The sequence below is a fragment of the Haemaphysalis longicornis genome, unplaced genomic scaffold (genome assembly GCF_048455015.1).
Source record: "Haemaphysalis longicornis isolate Haplotype H1 unplaced genomic scaffold, Haemaphysalis longicornis Haplotype H1 scaffold_1, whole genome shotgun sequence".
Taxonomy (NCBI): domain Eukaryota; kingdom Metazoa; phylum Arthropoda; class Arachnida; order Ixodida; family Ixodidae; genus Haemaphysalis; species Haemaphysalis longicornis.
Genome location: NW_027526203.1, coordinates 420592321 through 420615182, shown reverse-complemented (window position 1 = coordinate 420615182; position 22862 = coordinate 420592321). Strand labels below are relative to the sequence as shown.

Genomic DNA, 22862 nt, shown 5'->3' with positions numbered 1-22862 from the left:
TTTGAGCTTTGATTCTCCAAATTGTATGTATCTATCTCTCTCTCTCTCTCTGCACCCAGACGCAGCACGCCGTTTTTTCTGTAGACGTGCATTGGTTGAACTGTTTATGCGTCCGTTTTCTGCCTATCGATGTCGCAACTGTGCCTCCTTCCCATTTACAACTTTCCTATCTCCCTTCCTCTTTTCTTCCTTTTTCCCACCTTCTGTAGTATAGTTACGACATGTTATTGTTACTCTCCCGCTCTTTTACTCTCCCCGAGGGTTCTCATTGGCGAGGGTGAGGAGAAAGGGAAGCCTTCGGAGGCAAAGTGTGTACAAGAGTTTTTCTCTCTATTCTAAGATAACCCCCGAAGAAAAAAGGTCCACCTTTCGAAACTGTTGGGAACAATAAAACCCTTGTTCAGTGTTCTCCAAGTGTCTGCACCCAAGTTTTGACCTCATAGAGAGTTATAGCAGATCGGAAAAACGGTTCCGGTACGGTAACGTCTACTGCCTGGACACCACCGCGCATGCGCAGAACCCTACCGTAAACCGGAGCGACTTGGCCGGACGGTACCGAGACGTACCGTGTCCGTCGTTCCAAAGCGGACGGCCGCTTTGGAAGAGTCTGGTAGACGTACACTTGGCTCACGCCTAGTCGAACGGATTGTAAATATGAGATCGTTTAAGAACAATGAGGTTGCAGCAAGTGAAATCCGCGCGATCCTGACAGCTCAAGCAGCAAGTGAAACACGGTCCTGACCCAACTGCCATGGCTTGTGTCGTCAAGCAATGCATGTACGATAGCTTCTTTTAGGTTAAATAAAGGCGATCCGGCTACATAACTAGTACTAACAGCAACATGGGGCCCGTCTACAAATCGGCGAGTGAGGAACAGGCGGTATCAGTGCGAGGGACTCTCAAATATAACGAAAAAACTAGAAGCAGCCAGCCGTATGTACTGAGAGCCCAGCTTGACCCGCTGGCACCATCTGTTGAGGTGGTGTAGCGTAAAATGCCCGCTTCATGTTCACGCAGTTGCTAGTTCAAATCTCTGTAGGGGCGTTGAATATTTTTTTTAACACTTCCTTTAGCGCTTTTGAGAACTGAAAACTAATATTTCAGCACAGGAAGTGCCACAGACTAACGAAGAATTGCCAAACGACGTACAACCCAAGTCGCTCCCAGTCACAGTAGCATGTCCGGTAGTTACTGTCTGCTATAACTCTTAAAACGAGCCTTCCCAGTACGGTCCGGTAACGGTACCGCGTACCGTACCGGAAATGTTTTTCCGATCTGCTATAACTCTTTGTTGCTACGGTAGTCCGGAAATGCTATATATATATTATATCCACACACACACAGGAGTACCGTCTGGGGTCAGGTAGCATAATACAAAAGATGAAATGCAAGTCACTGACCAAGTAACAAAAACACTACATTACGAACTATTGCAATGACACATGCTGGCACTGCTTGCCACATTACTCTATCTTCCTGTCACTGTACATCAACACCACAACCAAACAACTTGTTTTCCAAATGAGCACCACCAACTTTAAGTTGGCAAGCTTGGCAACACAGGCAGGCCTTTATTTTCATATAACAGTAAAAACCTAAGTACATAGTAACAACAACAAATATTCTTCTTAGACATGACTGAATCCTCTGTTGCTTAGTGCTTTAGGTACAAAAACCATCAAGAAATGGGCTTATCTCTAAAGACCACTGCACTGAGTCTCTCATTTAGCTTATTGATGATACAAGCATACATTGAAATGAAGTAGAATCATAAAAAAACACACTAAGAATGTATTTCTACGCTTTGAAAGAAACGTAACATTAATCTGAGATTACAAGCTCCACACCTACATCGGCTTCACTAGAAATTCGCTTGCTATCTACGTGTGTTCACTTAGCTGTTACCTTCAGCTCTAAGGATGGCATCGGGTAATCGCTACAGATGGGTGCAGACTAGTATTGGAATGGTCAGGATGTGCACAAATTGTAAATGGTGCATAACTTAAAGTTATGTGCTTGCGACAATACTTTGAATAAAGGCAGCAAGCAAGACTCAAGGGCAAAGGGCACGAGACAAAATGCCGCGCACTTGTCTCAGACACGTCCTGCTGGAACAAATTCACCAGTTTTTAAGTTCGTCAAGAACTTGGACTATGTACGGATTGCCTCCCAATTTTTCTGCTTCCTTTCGTGCACTGAAAAGAAAAGAAAAGAAAAAAAAAAGGTTTGTCAGGTTAGTCCTGCACTGATGCAGGCAAGGAAATGAAGCTGCGGACAAGTTGGCCCGAGAAGTACCTTCATCCACTCGGCTTTTAAAAGGGGCCATGCAGACAAAACGCAAGTTTGTTTCATTCAGAATATTGCGTTGTTAGAATAACACTGACACTGCTTTTAACACAAACTTCACTCAAATAAGCTATATTATTAGGAAAAAGGAGAATGGCCATGCGACCCACTAGCTGATTTCCTGCACTAGAACCTATGAAGTATTATGGGTAGCTGTGCGATTGACTGCGGCCTGCAAAAGCAAACGCAAGTTAGGCAGGCCATATAAGATTGCAGAATGAGCTATTTGCGCCTAAATTCAACGCATATTTTTTTTTATACCAGTAAGAATGGTGGGGTAAACAATCAAAGTTACCAACAAACAGGTAAGCATCGAAGCAGTTAGTGCGGCACTTTGCCAGCTGACACTGCTTAATACAGCTGTCGGACGCGTTGGGCTTGTCTGAAACGACACTGACCAACTGCCGTAAGTGGCACGGCCACTTACATGACCAAGTTTGTCGAGTCATAGCTCATGTTTTAGGAAACGATTACTTTCAACCGTAACCATTTCAGTTCAGTAAAGGCTCGCTGCTTAAATGTTCGTTCGCAAGAGCATGACACTTCAGGCAATCTTTCCACCCATTGCAAAGATTGTGGTTGTACGCCTTTCCTTCATGATACAACGGTACTGTTCCGGCACGGTGACCAAAAGAAGAGGGAAGTAGTGGAACCGTATAAAATTAGAAAAATGTCTGACTCGTGTGCACTCCGTCTTAGTCGCTTTTAATGCAGAATTGGTGTATCTTGATGAGAGCGGTACATGAGAACGTGCGCCTGCGCAGTTCCTTTTAGTGGGTTCATGTGTCATGTTTTTATCAGTTTTATACCTTCGATGGCTTTATATTTGTGTCTCTTCAATAAATAATTTTAGTTTTTGTTCAGCGCTTGTCCAGTGTTATCCTCCCCTTTGTCCCGTAATTTGTGCGCTGTGAAGATGAATCTGTACCAACTAGTCCGGTTTTCTACGCTACTTCAGTTTAAAAACCTTCTCGGCTGGCGCCGGAGTGAGGTGACTTGTTCACCCCTGTAAATGGTAAGCGACTGCTATCCTTACGACAAGCAGGAGGCAATCGATCGCTTGCTAATTCCGTGCTTCAGCCTCAAAGCGCATGCCGTGACGATGTGTTTGTTCGAAACGATTTCTTGATTGTACTGAAATTGAATAAAGTGTGTGTGTCAAACCAGGTATTTTGAATCAGGGTGATATGTGCTGCTACGCTTCCGCTTCGCTGTGTATTGGGTAAAATGTAATTAGAATCATGTTATGCACATGTTTCATTCCATACTGGTACCCATCGCAGTGGCTCAGTGGCTAAGGCGTTGGGCTGCTGAGCCCGAGGACGCGGGTTCGATCCCCGGCCATGGCGGCCGCTTTTCTGATGGAGATGAAAAGCAAAAAATGCCGTGTGTGCGAGATTTCGGCACACATTAAAGACCCCCAGGTGGTCAAAATTAATCCGGGGCCCTCCACTACGGCGCCCCTCATCGCCTGCGTTGTGTCGGCGCGTTAAAGCCTACAATCAATCATTCCATACTGGTGACAAGGTGTTTGTTAGTGGTGGTTTGGGCGCTTGTAAAAGCTCTATGCTCGAGGACAACTTAAGAACGACAACAGAAGTTGCCCCTGCGCCTCATCACCGCAGCCGGCTGTTACTTTGCACGGTGCAAAAAGTACCTTGCTGTGGGTATTTTGAACGTGAAACGAGTCGTTTCTGGGATTTCTCGCACTTAACCTTTAAAGGGTCAAATTTTTTTGCCAAATGTGATACCCCAGGGTTGATTTTTCTTATTACTGATTTAAATTATTCAGAGAATCTATTTCGAGAAAAAATTGTAATTTTTTTTAGGGTGACCATCAAGCGACAAAAAAACCATTTGTGTTATTACATACACATGGTTTATTCACGAGTAAAACAAAAAAAATTCGGAAAAATGTTTGCTGGCGCAAGAAGGGGAGAGCGCAAGAAGCGCATCAGTTTTGCGTGCTTAAGCGGGAAGCACCCGGAGGACGAAACTGAAACTAGCCGCAGCGCGCTTGCGCGTGACTGGATATTGAAGTGATAGCTGGCGCACCGCTGCAGTAAAGCATAAAGACAGAAAAGAAGAGCCATCAGCGCAAGAAAGAAATTTCACGTATTCCTGCAGTGTGCCAAGCGAGAGAAATTTTTTAAACATACAAGTGATGACGTACATGTACGTCATTGACCATTTTGAAGGTGTTTGCAGGGGCACGTACATGTATGTCATTGACCCTGAAAGGGTTAATCTACTTTTAAATTCCTGCAGCGACTGCAAAAAGACTAGGTGTGAAAAAGAAGATGCATTAAGCGCAATCTCACTTCAAAACTTGCGCACGCGTTGACATTCAGCACCGTCGCTGGGGCGGAGTGATGCACTACATGAGCTATTGCCCGAGTATAGGCACACTTCTGGCAGAAGGGCTCATAGGTAACTCGCTTCGGAAAACATGCAACAGATGGCGCATTAAGCATTACCATATCGCGATGGAAGAAATTTAGCGTGGCATGCTATTACAAGTTAAACTAAGAGATGGCGCCACGTTATTAAGCCGAGTGCATCGAAGTGACTAAAAGCCGACTATTCATAACGAGAATGCGAATCAAAAGAGCGCCCGTCATCGTTCTCGCTGCGGGTGCGCTGTCCGCGAGACATTTTGTAGGTAAATTAAAAGGCCGCACGGCACTTTCACATTGTTTAACCACCATCTCACGTCCCGTGCGGCACCAAGATTGACGCACACAAAGTGGCAGGTAACAGACGTGTAGGCGGGCGAGTTGTTTTGCTGCACCGTATTTTCCCGTGTATAAGTCGCAGTTTTTTTCTGAAATTTTCGTTGGTACGTCTTATCCACCAGTGTGACTTATATATGGAATAAATTTGCTACGTGGTGGCCGCACGTGGTCCATGCTCGAAAAGGTGCCTGTGTGCTGCGTGATGTGAGCACACGTTAAGAGACACAGCTTTATGGTCTAAATGAATGAATTATTTGTTAGCGAGTCGGAGAAAGAAGGCTTCGATGGTTTTGCCTAAACGCCGTCTGTAAGTACATGCCATGTGTGTGTATCGATAAACCATTTTTGAGAAGTTAGTTCTGTCTAGACTTTGGACGGTAGATGCATGTGGCTAGCACTGAGGGGGTGCATTCAGAGGCGGCTGCTGCAACCAGTTACTTTTGCTGCACTTTCTAACAAACTGGTCCTCTGGAGTTTACCCGATTAACAAGTGCGTTTTGTACATCGGTGCGTTATATACACTGGTGCGACTTTAATATAGTTGTTGCGACTTTAATATAGTTGTTGCGCTGTTGCGCTCCCATCACTAACGGTGCCAACAGAACAACTGCTGAAGCATACAACGAGATAGTGGCTCTGCCAGCTCATTCAGTAGCAGTGTTCTGTGGGCTTTAAGGAAGGGGCCTGTAAAACGAGCCAGCTCCCTTGTGTTATTTCATTCGGTAAACTCAGGTACTAAAGAATAAGCCACAAGTTCATGGTGGAAGACTGGGATAGTTCGGAGAGATGATCACGCATCCTTCCAGAAAAGTCAAGACGAGTAAGATAAGAGGCTGACTAGAGAAAAGGTGGCAGGACAGGGCTGGGGGGAACCTCAAAAAAACTGAGTTGCTTACAGGACTATGTGGACAGCACACATCAAAAACAGCGACTGCATATGACAAATGCAATAAAGCTGCGGAGGAGAGAATAAATATTCAACGTTTGCTACTCTACAAAAGACCAACCCTATGGTGCGTGCTAGCAATAAAAGGTAGTTGTACCAATGGCAACATTACCGCACCTCAATAAACCAGAGAGGTGTCCGTCAATTCTGCCATTTCTACAACTGCCTACAAGTGGGAAGCAGCTGCTGTGCTCAACCATTTCTTTCTGGAACCCGCCGCTTTTGACGACGTTAAAGATCCCCAGGTGGTCAAAATTAATCCGGAGCCTTCCACTACGGTGTGCCTCATAGCCCAGGTGTAGCTTCGGTGCAGTAAACCCCACAATCAATCGATCAATCGATTTTTTCTGCAACCTCAAACGCATGCACGGCTTCTAAAACTTGCTAAGCAGTAGACTAATCTAGGCACGCAACATGTCTATTTGGAAGAAAGGAACTCATGAATAACCTGCCTAAAATCTCCGCAACTTTCAGAACATTTTGTTTCCTATGGCTGCAACCTGAACCAGTGAAGTGGACAGAAAACTAGTCCAAGTGGATTTTTTTTCTTATGAGAATATATGAACACAGTCAGCTTTTTTTAAAACTGCTAATTCAACATAACTAGAAAAGCTGGCCTAATCAAGAACAAGGCCCAAGCTAAAAGACATCGCTTGCCACTGCAGTGGGCCTATAAAATTTGTTCAAATTTTAACAGTCAATCTAAATAACTGAAATTGAATAAATTTGAGGCAAATTATGGCAGCTATGCAAGTATTCCCAACACAGTGGTCGTAACTGGCAGCCTAACATGTGACCTACATTCCTTCTGTTAATGACATAACAGCAGTGTTAGTTTGGCTTTGCTATTAGCACGCCACACTTTTTGTGCACAAGACACGTCGACTGGGATCCCATCTGCCAGTTCTCTGCCCCCCACTTATAGCAAAGAATACTTCTGCTTCTGCTATATGTAGTACTATTTTCCAGCTTGCAGTTGAGTGGGAATTACTGCAACAACATCAAATGCATTGTTCAAGAAGAATCAAATGCAGCCACCTATGCCAGCAAATTTTGGCACTGATCTTGCGAATAACTTACAATACTTTTGGTGCAAGTAACGACACCACAAATTTCCCAATTTTGATTTTGAATTTTTTTATTTTATTGCTAAAAAATATCAAGTTCAGCACAACAGTTTGCACAAGGAACGAGGCGATATACCCCTCATTGTAAGGCCTGGCCAACTGAAATGCACCGTTTTCATCCTGTTACCAGTGCAACACACTCATCATGAAGTTTTGACCCTCTACTGCTCAAAAGGTCACTCGGTTGGAGCACATTAGTGAACTTCACCAAGAAAAAAAGAAAGGCAGTAAGAACAGGAAGAAAAACCTCTCCTCTAGCAGACAATTTTAAATTTGAACACACAGCTGCTAATGAAATAAATTGTACTGCCAGGACACAGATGGGCACAAACAGACAAAGAGAGAGAAACCCTTGCACTTACTCCACATCCAGCTGATGCAAAACCTGCCTTGTGTAGGCAAAGGAGCCCAGCTTCTCAAGCACATCCACAGCGTACTTCTTTATCTCCAGGTCTTTGGTCCGCTTCTTCACTATGTCTTTTTTGAGGGTTCAGGTCAAAGAAAAGTTGGTCACACTGTTACAGGACACAAACACACCCTGGCTAGTCAGTCTACCTGTTAGTTTCTCTGCAGCAATACTTGAACCACGACCAATTGGAAAGCCCTGCAATTGGATAACGACAGCAGGTCAGAAATTAGCAGGGAAAACGAAATGTGGACAAAAGTAACCCAGAGGGGGCAAAGGCAGCAACATAGTAAGCAGCCAGGCAGGGTGGGGGAAAAAAAAGAAGGCAGAACTAACAAATCAAGCAGGCAAACCAAAGTGTGCCCAACCTAAGAAAATTTGTCCACCAAGGTTATACTTATCTGTAAAACTGCAGATTAACCGCTTTTTCACTGCTGGTATGCACGCAGAACACAGACAAAACAAAGCAAAGGAGAAAACAGCCGCCTGCATGTCTCTGGGCAGCTTGTAAGATAAGGCCCTTTGGTACAAGTTTAGACAAAGGCACCCTGGCCTCCTGTGCTGCCCATGCTTTGCCGTACAGTGTTATCAGGAGTACTACTCGTGTACACGAGGCAGAACACATCAGCCAGCTGGACAACGATCCAGGCCCATGCTGTCAATTTATCTCGAGAACTTAAACCAGTCCCAACAATAGAGCCAAGCATCAATAAACGAGGCATACTCTTTGCTGTTCTTATTTAGAGGCACCACCAGGCTAGGCTGTCTTCAAAATTCAGGAGTAAAGTGTGCCAAAATTCCAAGCTTGGAATAACCCGTAAATAGTCACTGCTCTTTGGCTAGATTCACAGTGCAGTTTTATTGTTCAAAGTATTTGAGTTCTAAGAACATTAAGCCATCATGGATAATTTTTTACTGATTGATTGTTTATGGCATGTCTGTGTATCAGGGTGATGACTAGAGACTGGATTTTAGGCAAATGCCTATTTTGTTCCTCGCAGCCCCACTTCGATTCGATATATGAGCATGAATTAGAGGTTTAGAAGGGCTTTCATGGTGTTTTATAGTGCCTACAAATGCCTATTTTCAAAATAGGTGCCTATATGAACACTACTTAGCCCCAAGTTTCACTTTTGAGTGCAGTTTGAGACTGTTATTCGTGTTGCTGGGCAACATTCACTGTTGTAAAGTCTATGGAGTCCAACCTACTGTAAAGTTCCGAGAGAACGACCACACCTGAAACATCGCCCACCCCCCTTTAGGGGTGAAATATTCAATTTACTAAAAGACCACCAAAAATCACCCACCCCCTAAAATCGATGGCTTTAGCACCGATGAGTCAACAAAATAAATGCAAATCATCTATTCATGTGTTGATGCGGTCACTTATTTGTCCTTTCCACACTGGAGCCAAAAGATCGCCCATTTGGCATTTTTTCTTGATATCTCTGCAGTTTTGGTTGGCGGTAAGGCCCCTTTTTTCTAGTTTTTTGCATCTGACCCGAAAGATTGCCCATCCTGTATTTTTCACTCAATATCTCTGTACTTTGCGGGAGGGGGGGGGGGGGGGGGGGGGGGCGTTCATTCGGAACTTTATGGTAGTCCTCTAGTTTGGCCAACTCCCGGAAAACAATAGCAAGCAGCAGTGAAACAAGATGCTCATTCTCAGAGACAAGAGGCACAATTTTGAATCCAGAATTTTCTACAGTTTTCAAACAATTACAACTAATTCTTAGACTACACTGCATGCTCTCCAAACAGATTTCTTCAAATGTGTAGTCGCATCCTCATTTTTGGACGCATACTCAAATCCAACTCTACTTTCAATGCAACGGTTGAGCATTTAACATGCCTTTGTCAGCACATCACTCCTAATTGAACAGTCAATAGCAAAAGATCACTAACAGCTTCCTTACACCTTAACCCTTTCAGGGTCATGGACTTACATATACGTCCTCTGCAAACACCTTCAAAATGGTCAATAACGTATATGTACGTCATCGCTTGTATGTTTAAAAAGCGCGCCTTTTTCGCCAACTTCTCTTGCTTGGCATATGCTGCCACACTGCCGAAATACGTCAAATTATTTTCTCGCGCCGATGGCTCTTCTTTTTATTTTTTTAAATGATTTACTTCAGCGGCACGCCGGCTATCGCTTGCGCATCCGGTAACGAGGGGGGGCGCTGGGTATCGCCCACCAGGCGCCTCTCGCTTCTTGCGCCTGCCAAACTGATGAGGCTCTTTTTTTCCTTTTTTTTTGTATTTTATAGGAGCGGTGCGCCGCCTATCGCTCGCGCATCCGGCCGCGCGCGCGCAGCGGCTGGTTTCGGTATTGTCCTCCGGGCGCTTCCCGCTTTTTGCGCCCGCGAAACTGATGTCTATCTGATTTCGATTCACTCAAAAGGTGCAGGCTTGTTACTCTCTCATTTTTATTTAGAATTTTTCTTGTGTTACTCATGAATAAACCACATGCATGTAACAACACAAACAATTTTTTTGTCACTTTATGGTCACCCTAAAAAAATTATGATAACTTTTTCTCGAAATAGATTCATCCGAGGAATTTAAATCAGCAATAACAAAAATTGATCCTGCGGGGTCACATTTGGCGAAAAAATTCTACCCTAACAATTACTCCCACCTCCCCTCGCGGGAACCCCTGTGTAGATGCGACACATAGGGGGTTCCGTTGTTGTTTCCTTTAGGTTGATTCTCCCATCGCGTGAAACGTGCCGTGAACCCCCTGCCGCGGCTATGACGCAACGTGGCGCGGCTATGATGCAACACAATCCACTTTAATCCAATCCAAGCCAAGCCAATCGAATCGAATCGAATCGAATCGAATCGAATCGAATCGAATCCAATGCCCCTCGCGAGAGAGTGTTCGCTATCGGAGAGGAGAGGGGGTGAGCAGCGGACAGCGCAGCTCGCGCGGCGAGGAGAATGGGGGAGGGGTGTGGACGGACAAGGACAACGCCGTATGGAGGGACAAGGCGAATGAATGAGATGCCGTCGCATCTAAAAGGGTTAAATCCACACTGCCGTCGAGCCCTAAAATAACACTTTTCCATCAAAAATTTGTTTGGCTGCTCAACACCTTTTGAAAAAAGCTCTCCAAATGCACGGAAGTGTATTGGTAGTGTTGGGACGTCCTCAATTCAATTCCATTCAATATTCTCGTTCAATTCAATTGTCACATATCACTGTATATGAGAAAATTTCCAGAGATGTATCTAACAGTCCTCATGTAGGAACATGTTAATTTCTTAATAAATCGTCGTCTCTCTTGCGTTTATTATTTGTGTCTGCTTATGTTGTGTCGTAATTTAATTGCGTCAGGCAGGTATAGAGTAGCGCTTTTTTCCACCAGTATTTTCAGCTTTCAAGTATTCTCCTCCATGCCTGTTTCACTGTATGTGATGCTAGACCAAGGGACAGTGGCCATTAAACATGAATGGGAGCAGTGCGCTTGTTGAATTAGGCCAATGGATTGTCATTAGTCCAGCAGCTTTATGGGACAATTGAACGGTTTTGTTGAACTGTTGACGCCTTTGTACTATTTGGTTTTCCGGTCGTTGATACAGGTCGCGCATGTGTTCGTTTGAAATTACAGTTAAACCTCGTTATAATGAAATTGAAGAGGCTTTGCTAATTATAACCAATATTTTGTTATAGCCATAGCGGGCATTTTTGCAAATATTGGGCACTGTACTTGCCCAAAACAAATAGCGGGAGAAATTGCATTGCAGTATGCAACAAGGTAATAGCATTTCGGACATAAAAAGGAACATTCGCGCACCTACTTTATTGCAGTTAAAAATATGTAACTCGTATGTCAAACAGGCTTAGATGCAAATAAGTTCGTTACTGGACATTGATGCACCTTTCTGAAGCAAACGACAGCTCACTCAGCTTCGTGCACGATGTAACAGCTCTTATTACAGCTGCCCAAAATATGTAACTCGTATGTCAAACAGGCTTAGATGCAAATAAGTTCGTAATTGGACGTGGATGCATATTTCTGAAGCAAACAACGGCTTGCTCAGCTTCCTGCCCAATGTGATGGTTATCAGATCCGCGTTAACGTCTAACGCTGTGCGCATTGGCTGGTGCCGTATCGAAGTGCAGCAAGACGAGGGACAGAAACACAGAAGATGACACACAGACGACACACAGCGAGAGGAAGGTGGGAGTGGCTTCATGGGTGCAGCGGACGCACGGCGCGCCGTCCGGCTTTGAGCGAGTTGCAGGAGGGTGCATGGCGGGAGTTTTGAACTGCAAAAAATATAGTTGTTGCCTTGCGCACCATCGTCTCAAATCCGTGTTGCGCACTGCTGTAAAATTATCTCGAAATTTCATTTCCAAATGAAATTTGCTCTTTATATTCCGCAACGGGCAAATTTTACCTTGTTAAAACAGGTTTTAAATACATTGGTTTCTATGGGGACTTTCAAGGGAAATTATGATTTGCTCGTTACACCACTATTTCGTTATAGCCTGTCTAGTTATAACGAATTTTAACTGCATTTGCATTGATGTCAAGAATTTATGGTGCCTATATTTATGATGCTGGAGGCCTAAAACTTTGTTTTGCCTGCCTATTTTTTGCATCTAAGACGGGCTTTTTTAATGCCTAAAAATCTGGCCTCTAGTGGCGAGGCCTGCCATCTCGCCAAAGAAGCTATGTATTGATGCTGTACTACTCTCTTAATTTTACTGCTGCTATTAAGCAGCACGCTAAGGTGCCGGACCATTTCTGTTTTCTTTATGCAGACCACACAACGCCCCATTGGGTAGACACAAAGCTCTTTGTTCTCAAGCAACCTGCTTTTCAAGCTTCCCCACATGCACGGACCCCTTGGTTAATTTTTTTAAAGGCAAAAGCCTTAAATGACCAGTGTGCACTGTCCACAACAGAAAAACGACTCCTTAGAAAGCGTTCCGTGGTGTCCTGCCTAGCACAACAGGCTATCGTTAGGACGATAGTGTGCGCACACACAGGAAACAAATATTTAAATTACAATTTCTTGTACCATTTTTCTTGCTGAGCACTAGTGAGAACACAGGCATATGAAGTGTGTATCCCCAAAATAGCCTTTTTTTTTTTCCACATGCATTTTCTGGCCTAAAGGAGACAGGCAAGGGCTACAATAAACTAGGGGGGGGGGGTTCTCAAAGGCTGGTATTTATAGGTAGAGTGCATAAAAATAGCCGTGCACAAAGATTTAACATTTTGAACACTAGTGAAATATGTTTTATCACTATATTTGTAGTATTCACTTTGAGATTTGGATATTTGGTAGCTTTAGACATTCAGCTCCGACCAAATTTTCAGGTGTTAGTATACAATTATTTGGGACTGCATTTGTCAAGAGGCACAAATCTCGAGGGTCTGCTTTTTTTTTTTCACAACTGATATTACAGATTGCATGTAGGCAATCCAAGCATGATTTGGATCGTGTTTAGGCATCGACAGTGCTACACTGCACTGGTAAATATACATTACATTCAATCATGCGTAACAAAAATCAAGAAAAGTATCCAACTAGTTCAACCTAACAATCGCGTGAGTAACAATAAAAAGCAATAACACTTCAAGCAAGACTAAGTGAATTCCTATGAACGACACGACGATATCAGAATGACTGGTGCAGCTCGTGGGCTTTTTCGGGTGCTCAGTTTTCACACCATAAGACTCAATGTTGTAAGGTACGTTGTCAGTGTTATAACTGCTATTGCATGTTATTTACTCATAGTATTCACTCAAAGTATTCATAGTATTCATAGTATTCACTCATAGTAGCCTCAAAGGACTGCAACACAAGCAAATAGATCTATATAGCAAAGCAAGTGAAGCTGTGCAAAGTATTTTCATATGCAACTATATTTGTAAAACGCAAACAGATATCTGTGGAACGTCCACAAAGATATCTGTGGAACAGATGAGAAGTTTTTTTTTTAAAGGGGTCAAATCCTGACATCGAAACTAAATCAGATAAAACTGTAGTGACAAGAACAACTCTGCAACTTTTGCCTAGAAAAGCGGTTGCAACAAAATAGGTCAGATAATGCCTGGCAAGCATGTACGCAGATCGTATTTCGTATCGAAAATGAATTCAGATCCTGTTGTGACACGGATCAAAATGAGCCCAATACATTTTCCCAGTGGGAGTGTGCTTTTAGTGAGAAATCATATAACCAACATGGCAGCCTCCTCGTGACTTCCAACCTGACAGCTCAGACTGTCAGGCAGAATTAATTCATTGCATATCAGTCCACTGCGTTAGATAATTGCATTGCATTTAGGTCCGGTAACAAAGTTTTGCTTTTTTTCTCAAATTCTGTTTAGGTGGATTTGACTCATTTCGGGGGAAAAAAAAAAAGACTCCTCAGATATCTGTGGAAAGTCCACAATGCACAAACACAAACAAAGAAAAAATACAACACTAAAATCTCCTTTACTCCGCAACTTTTACTGGAAAAATACTACAGGGAAGTCTGTGCAAGCTTAGCACCCAGCAAAACGTTTCTGACTTTTTCTTTACGTTCCATTAAATTGTAAGGGGGCAGACAGATGCTCCGTTCGATATTACAAACCAGGTTACCCCACACAACTCTTAGATTTGAACATTTAAAGCCTATATATATATATATAAATAGGCTTTCGAAGGTCGCGATTTCAAGCACGCAATTACTAGATTACATGTTCACTACAACATATACAGTAAAAGCTTGTTAATTTGAACCGCATGGAAATGCCACCTGTTTGAATTAATGAAACTTCTAACTAATGAAAGTGAACAATTACAACGGTGCACTGCAATTGGCAAGCAGTAGGGCATGTCAGCACTTCGATGCTTGAAAAATCCCGTGATTGTGGCCTGCCTTTTGGCTCTAAAGGTGGCAGTCAGCATTGCTTGCTCTAGCAAACGAATGTATCGGAAAGCTTCATCTTCACTTTCTTGAAATCTAAAGAAGAGACGAGCAGCATTCCATCCGGCCATGACTTCATAGCAGACGGCCGCGCTATGCTTCTCCGCGATTCCTAACCTCTCGCCTCCAGGAGGACCTTCGCCAATAAATCACCTTTCAAGTGGTTTCAAGTGGATTGTGCACATGAAACCAAAACCTTTGTTGCCCTGTTTAGGGCCCCTTTAAATATCTGTCTTCCGAAGCCCTACATTACGTCCTTGTTATCTTTGTCTCGCTAATCTTCGGAACCTGCCTGTCCACATTGGAGGCAAAGCCGGGGTGTGCATGCGGAGCTCACTAATGAAAAAAAGGTCCTTTATAAGTGCATGTCCTGGCTTTTACGCTACTGAATACAACAAACGCAAAAAAAAAAAAAAAAAAAAAAAAAAAAAAAAGAAGAAGAAGAAGAGAAAAACGCAGAAACCTGAGCTTATCTGAGACAAAATGTCGTCGCCAAGTCCACGATGTGATATTTTGGCAACTTCACTATGTATCTGTCATCACCAATGTGGATAGAAGACGTTACTTAATTTCTTTCAAATTCGTTTCATGCATTCTTCAATGCTGCATTATGTCACAAGTTGATGGATTTTCAAATGCTGCAGCCTTGCTTTCTGGCACTAACAAATGTACACACATGACCACCAAATATTGTGCCCTTTTTTTCAATGAGGTGCTGCAACGGTGACACAGAAAAAACAGAGAAAGATTCACAACAATTTGAAGCAACCTCAGGCTTCTGCCCAAGCATCTAGGCCAGGCTACCAGGCGCCTCTTTCTATCACCAAACAAGGATACTCATCATCCGAGGATCTTCTGGGTGCTTCTGGATGGCATGGATGATCGGAAAAGAGAACTTCCCTTCTGTAAGGTCCTCAGCGAAGCTCTTGTTGTCCGTATACTGTGAAAGGAACGGCAAGGCATTTCTCATTGTTATGACAGATATGACAGCAGTTATCGTACACATGGAACTGGACACAGTATGATTAACGAATTCTGAGCACAGCACACTTAAGGAATTCAGCAGAGACATGTCCCGCCAACACGTATGCAACATGCAACATCGCTTTCTTGTCCACATCATGCTTCCTTTTTGCTTAGTACATGCCGCTTACTACCAGGGCATAAAATATCTGTCACACTCCATTCCATCATGAGCTGACTAGAAATAGGTGAAGTCCTGAAACTGGAAACTGAATAAAAACCAAGATCCCACAATTTAGCTATACCGGCAAAGAAATTTTCTAACATCTTGTTCGCATAAAACATGTCAAGGAATGCTCATCCTCATCTTGCTTTGTGTTGCTTTCCATTAAACTGGCACTGTTATTACAGAAGAATGACTGATGCAAATATATTAAAAACTATCCCAGGCTGAAAAAAAAAAGAAGAAAAAAAAAAAGAAATTAGTGGCCTTCCATTCGCGAGGATGGATGACCTCCAAAGCTGGACGCACCCGGCAGAGTGCACGAAACAAACCACGTTTGTTTGTAATTTGTGATTGAGCATACTTCCTAGCCATTCAGCTGAATGAAACTTGGAAGGACTCGAGCTTTATTCTAGCGAATAAACATGGGCCTGTCTGTTTCCCTCCCGCATAGTAGGCATCTTACTGTTCGTGTAACACACAACCCAATCCGCTCGACCAGCGAAGACACCAGACAGGTCCCATTCAGCTGTTTGACGTCCACGTGAAAGCCTCCCGCCAGCACAACAGACATGTCATTAGTGACGGCATGAGACCTGCTCCCCACTTCCTCCCCCCACTCCCCGCATGTGCACGCATACAATGGCAACCGCTTATCTACACGTGATTAAACATGAAAGACACCGGCAAATAACAGTTGTGAAAGAGGGGTCGGCAGTGGCAAAAAGGAACGCCGGAGCGGCGCCAAGTAAAGCGGCTTCACTGGAATGAAAACTGGAGCGGTTAGACATACACTGCTTCACAGTAAAAAGTTTGAACTAGTATCATGAATGCCCCCCATGTGGCCAAACAGATAGATTCATTTCTCTTTTCCAGGTGTTCCTTTCAGTACGAAATAAGCTCACAAGTTGTGGCAGAAATGAAATGGTTAAGAAAATGCAGTGGCAGGGGACCATTGAGACTACCGCGTTCACTGGCACCTTACCAACCTTGCCAGCCCCTTTAACCTTTTCAGGGTCAATGATGTACATGTACGTCCCCGGCAAACACCTTCAAAATGGTCAATGACGTACATGTACGTCACCGCTAGTATGTTTAAAAAAGCGTGCCTTTTTCGATCATTTTTCTTGCTTTGCATGTGTTGCAACACTGCGGAAATACGTGAATTTTTTTTCTTGCACCGATGGCTCTTCTTTTCTTTTTTTACGCTTTACTACAGCGGTGCACCCACTATCGCTTGTGCATCAGGCCATGCGCAGGTACGCGGTGGCTGGTTTTGGTTTCGTCCTCCAGGCGCTTCCTGCTTCTTGCAATCACGAAACTGATGCACTTCTTGCGCTTCTCCCGCTTCTTGCTCCCGCGAAACTTTCTAAGAATTTTTCTTATGTTACTCATGAACAGACCACGTGTATGTAACAACAGAAACGATTTTTTTGTCGGCTCATGATCACCCTAAAAGAATTATGACCATTTTTTCTCGAAATAGATTCGTCCGAAGAATTTATATCAGCAATAAAAAAAAATCTACTCTGGGGGGTCGCATTTGGTAAAAAAATGCTGTGGAACGGACTGGGTTCATTGCCTGTGAGGTATGACACTGGCACAAGTGGGAGATGAGACTCAAATTTGGGTCCGAATAATCCGGGAGACTTGGCCAGTATGACAACCAGTTGTCGTGTCTCTTGGTTTTAAGGGGACGTGCTCCTCCAAACAACTTTTTTTTTAATAATGAAGTTAGGAGGCTGAAATTTTCACAGCTTATAGAGATTGAGCTCCTCTGGTCATATATGTAATCAGATTTTGAATAGCTGCTCCGGATAAAATGTCACGCAGCATGACTTTCAGAAAAATGGCTTTTTTGTGCACACTTTTTTTTATAGTAAAAATTTTTTCTGAAACTTTTAAAATAGCCTAGGTGGTTCCTTATGAACTGCAGAGTGCACAAATCTACCTAAAAAAGCCTCATCATCATTTTCCTCACCACGAAAAAAAAATGACTGGTAGTGTGCCTTTTTTTGTTCTGTATATTTTTGTTTTATGACCGCCAGAAATATCTAAGGTCACAAATTGCATAATGAACAAGATTTGTGCACTCTACGTGTTATAATGAACATTTGTGCAAAATTTCATCCTGATACGACAACTTTAACTGGGAAAATAAGTGTGCACAAACTCAGAAAACGGACAAAAACAACAAGCTGAGAAAAACGCAATTGAAAGTTTATTTCTTTGGCAGATTCAGAAATTCTTGCTCGAACAACATGAAATTTGGTGGGGATACAGTCTGAAATGTCCACATTGAGGTACTAAAACTAGAATGCTCCTGCTGCATAAGTTGCACCCTCACGGTTTTTGCTGGGGTAGTCCTTGGTGTGAGACCGTTTCACCAGGCTGCGGCAATGGGGCTAGCCTTAGCAGTCAGCTTTGCACACATCTGCCTGACCCTCCGCTGGTCACTTGCATTTCTTAGTCTGACCAGTTCTTCTGAAGGGAAGATTCCCAGTTCTTGGAGAACTTGCTCAAAGCTAGTGTGGCCTCTGTTGAACCACAACCCTGTGAGGGCAGTGGCAGTCTCCACTACAGTGAACTGCAGGTTGTACAATAGCGTCCCGTGCCAGATGCGCAGTGCTGCTTCCGTCTCCATGGCATGGGATGAGCAGTCAACATTTTTTTCACACACAAGAGGCATGAAAGGCTTGCCACACTTCCTCCTCTTGCTCATCAAGCTTTTGGTGGCGGCTACAAGTACAAGTGGTTTGACAGCACCTAGAAATCCAGGCAGAGACCAGTGTCAAGAGAAATGGCAGTGCTGTTGTGTCTCGTGTCTTTGCTTCTGCCAAGTACCATAAAAAATCACACTGAGGTCAGTCTGACCAGCTTGCAACGCAGTTACTTGCCTTGCTTCAGCAAGGTTGTCAGAGACGCCTTTTGTGGCCGCAACACGAACTTTCTTGGCAGTGTTGTAGAACGTCTTTTGATGCTGCGGTTTTGGTAGACCAAGAATGGCACAAAACCTGCATAGCTGATCGTGTCCGATGCCAACCGCGCGTGCAGCGAGTACCGCTTTCACATTGACGGCGAAACTATCACGGGGAGGCCGCAAACCGGGACTGCAGAGTTCCGGTTTGCGGCCTCCGCGACCGACGGCGGCAGCGCGCTGCGACGAGTAAACAGAAGAAATCACTCCCGAAGCCACTCCCGCAGGGCACTTCTCGTTTTTGCACTTCAGTTCTAGTACCGATGCGAGGCCCTTCCGCTTGTTCGCAACCTCGACTACGACGAGTTCGCACTTCCCGCACGTCGCGCACACGGCGGCACTCAAGGTCAGTCAGAGCGCCGACTCCACAGATAACTGCACCGCTCCCGTGGCTGGCTGTCTCCTCACCTTGGAAGGCTGCCGACTTCTTCTCCGATGCGCTTATAAAGTCGATATCTTCGCTGATAAAATCAGCCCCGCCTGGTAGAGCCGCGCTTGCAACGCTTGAAGGCCCGGCGCCGTTAGGCCTCACGGTGCCGGTCGTGCCGGCATTGGCCGTGGTCGTCACAATGCTGCGCCGCTTGCGCTTTCCTTTGTACCGGCATGAAGTACGCTGCTTCCGGCGACAAAAGTCACGCTTCTCCTCACCGTTCACGATTAAAAACACACGATAAGGAAATAGAAAAGATAGCGCGAAGTAGCGAACGGAACGATGCGGGCGATGGCGGCTCGCAAGCGGCAAGAGCCAATGGCGGTCCCGCTTTCGCGTCACGTGATTTAAATGCCCAGTGGGAGCTCTCAAAACAAGCGGGAAGAAACATTTTTTTTATTTTTTTTACGCGGAGATACGAAGCTGGCGAGCGGCTCAATCGAGAGAAGAAGGCTTGATCTACCTCTCTCAAGTGACCAAAATGGCGGCGAGCCACGCTGCCGTGCGGAATAAATTCTCAAACCTGGCCGAAATTTGGCTTGATTACGCGATTTCTTGGGTCACCGCGAGTCATTCAGACACATTTTTCACTAAGTTCTCGTTCGTATTTCGTTTTCATTTTTTTACCCATGAAAGAAGGATAGTCAAAGATGCTAATGCAAGGGAAAACAAAAAATCGGTGTATTTCGAAAAAATCGCGTTTTTTCGACCCGCGTGTCCCATTAAGCATGAAAGTGCTTGAGACAGGATGTAGAGTATTTTGTATGAATTCACTGCAGACTAAAAAAAAAAAAAAAGAGAGAGAGAGAGAGAGGAGGGGGCACAACCTCCTTTCTGAGCTTACTACAGCTGACAAGGACTACAGTAGCCGACCGATTTTTCGGACCTGGAAGGGAATGAAAAACAGACCGCACAAAAGAGCAGTCCAAAAAATCCGTGAGCCATTACTCCTATGGGACAACTGGCGGTTCCTCGGGAAAGTACGGAATATCCAGCAATTCTGAATTTTTGGAGAAGAAGAAGAAGAAGCAAAAAAAAAAAAAAAAAAAAAAAAAACGACGGTCAGCTACTGTAATGTTAGAGTAAGCAATGCAATGTAATGTCCCATTAGCTTTCACTTTCACTAATTATTTAATACTGCCTCAGATTGTTTAAGGGGATATGGACAAAATCAAGTGCAGAGAATCGGTTGGTCATGAATTGCAGCAGAAAACATTGGGAAGTGGCCCTGTACCCCGCTAGTAATTTTTTGACAAGGGCAATAAATGCAGATGAGACAGTGTGTTAAGGTAACGAGACAAACAGGTTTTATGTGCCATTTACTGTGGAGGTTAAGCAAAGCAAAATCTACTCATTACCCACATGATGACAGTATGTAACTATTTTGCATGACTCAGGATAGCTATGTGGTCATTATTAATGCAGCCTATCGGGCAGCAGTTAGAAGGCCATGGATGTAAAATAGGCTCCTTGCTTAGTTGCACTGAGATGCCAAGTCCAGACATTATGGGTACACATATAAGCACACGCACTTTGCTTCCATGAGCCAAAAGCTTAGGCTATGCAGTATTCTTTGGCTCAACCTCCAACAGAAGGCAAGTAGCTTGCACTGCTTTTCTATTTGGCATGTACTGACCGCCGCGCGTGGCGCTTCAGTTGAGAGAGCACGGAATGCCGAAAGAGGGGTCTATACCACAGAAATAACAGTAATGCAGAATCAAAACGATCCAGCAGCCAACGAGCACATTTATGTTGCAGGACAGACTCAGCATAGTGCAAAGAGCCTTGTGCTTGTGTGCTAGCTTGATGGGTGCATGCAAAAGCTTCCATTTTCAGTAAGCCTCAAAAACACGAGAATTTGTAAGAAACAAAGCAACAAATAAATATTAACGCACCTCCTTTAGGACCAGGTTGGCATAGTCGTCTCTTATTTGGAAGTACAGGCCCAGAGTTCCAATCAGTTCAGAGAAGTCACTGAAATGGGGAGATCAAAAACTAGCATGCATGCATGCATGCAAGCAAATTGCCCAAACAGTGACAGCATATTAAGCGATTTTTTTACCATGGCCTCGCACAGCTCATTCCCTGCTCAAGTTCCAAGATAATTAGTGAAAGAAAAAACAACTACACTGAGGCATTACATTTTTTTCTTGTCTAAGCTAAACATATAAACATGTCTTGTGTAAACATACAAAAAATGACAAGACAATATTAGTGAAGCACTACAGTGGAAAAGACTAAGCATGTGAAGTAGCTTTCTTTGATGCACACAAAGATGCTACAAATCTGGTTTATACATATACATATACAAAAAGAAAAGAGGCTTTCACTTTTTTTTCCCCACATGTTCATGTTACCAGAAAAAATTTGGTGCGAAATATTGGCACACGAACTAAACACACATCCAGTTTAATGCATCTATTACCTGGAAATTTTATTGCACAAAATAATAATTTATACTTTCACGTTTTTCTACCCTAGTCAAGCTTATATGCAAGCACGAAACGACAGTGCCTGAGTCTTTAGTATGCGACAATACTAACAGTGGAGCTTCTTTCTGTTCAAGAAAAGACAAAAAAGCAACAAACACCATCCCCACTGCTAGAGACACATGCACACGCTGGGCATCAGTATTTGCATGTTTGCCCTGGGTGCTGACAGGTTACCTTTTGTTTTCACTGAAGAGCTGCATTAGGCGCACAGCAAGTCCGAAAAGTCCTCCAGTTTCTAGAAAGGAACAAATTATTGTTACTTTCAACCACAGTAAATGCAAATAACATGTGCACTCGTAAGTACTAACGCGCTAGTTCACGCCGTTAGTAAATTGCATTTATGTTGGCAAGCCCATTGATGCAGTATGGTAAAGCCTCAGTTTGGGCTTGAAACGTGACTGTGTCTGTGTCTGCATCACCCTCTTCCAGTGCACAAAACAGCTGTCCCTAGAACTCAAGGAGCTCTTTGAATGGCCCTGCCAGGGTGCCAGTGCTACTTGGCTTGGAAGAGCACACTCACTGCGCTTGACCATGGTGGTGTATTCCTCCTCAGAAGGGCAGATGTAGTTGTCCCGCCAGTAGATCTCCATGCCCTGGCCTCGGTGGAGCTCCAGGCACTGCTCTGCACAAAGGAGAACAGTGTGCTGCAGCTGCTGTACAGACAGTACTGGCATATCTTCAAAGCACAGAGGTCTTCTTCACAACCGGAAAAAAAAAAAAAAGGAACCATTTTCTACCTTTTCACCCTTTTCACAAAAGACAGCTTACTGCCGACAACCCACAAATATGGTCACCATGGCTGAAATTCCCCTATCAAGTCACAAAAGGGCACTGTAGTGTACACATATCAGACCTACTCACTTTTTCGCATGGGTATCCCACCAGCCAAATGCATCCATTATTAATTACTCCATTTTTGCCTGAATAACTGTTTTAGTTGTGCAGGCAAGGCTCCTCCTCGAGGTCTTCCAGTTTTATGCGAAGGAAATGCACTGGTGACAACTTTCTCTGCAGCCCCGACTGACACCGGTCTGCCCATTCGGCACTTTGTTTCAGAGGGTGCTAGTAGTTCGTAACTTGAAACAAACTGACTTCAATCAAAATAAGCATTCACAAGTTCTTTTTAGTGCAACAAAAGCATGCAGAGGGTCATAACAAAAGTAACGATATACACTGTACCATTCAAGGGTGACACAATGATCTGGCTGAGCAATCTGGAATCACACCAGAACAAACTTCCTGACCCTTAAGGTTGCTGCATAATCTACTGGCTTGGCACATATC

The 22862-nt window shown here is 43.9% G+C and overlaps 1 protein-coding gene across 2 annotated transcripts in view; it reads right to left on the bottom strand.

Moving 5' to 3' along the window:
• Positions 1-1536: 1536 nt before the first annotated feature.
• The window catches only part of Qm (geranylgeranyl pyrophosphate synthase quemao), a 48961-nt gene continuing 27635 nt past the window's right edge, over positions 1537-22862 (bottom strand). Inside the window, exons 6-12 of one of the 2 annotated variants that reach the window (XM_077687199.1) lie at positions 22099-22200; positions 21753-21813; positions 20982-21060; positions 15336-15433; positions 7710-7759; positions 7517-7631; positions 1537-2195 (exon numbers count right to left, since the gene is read on the bottom strand). In XM_077687199.1, coding sequence (XP_077543325.1) covers positions 2120-2195; positions 7517-7631; positions 7710-7759; positions 15336-15433; positions 20982-21060; positions 21753-21813; positions 22099-22200 — 581 coding nt within the window. In that variant the 3' untranslated portion in view covers positions 1537-2119. Of the gene's footprint in view, positions 2196-7516; positions 7632-7709; positions 7760-15330; positions 15434-20981; positions 21061-21752; positions 21814-22098; positions 22201-22862 lie in introns of both variants that reach the window. The other variant, XM_077687200.1, reaches the window with a different exon arrangement.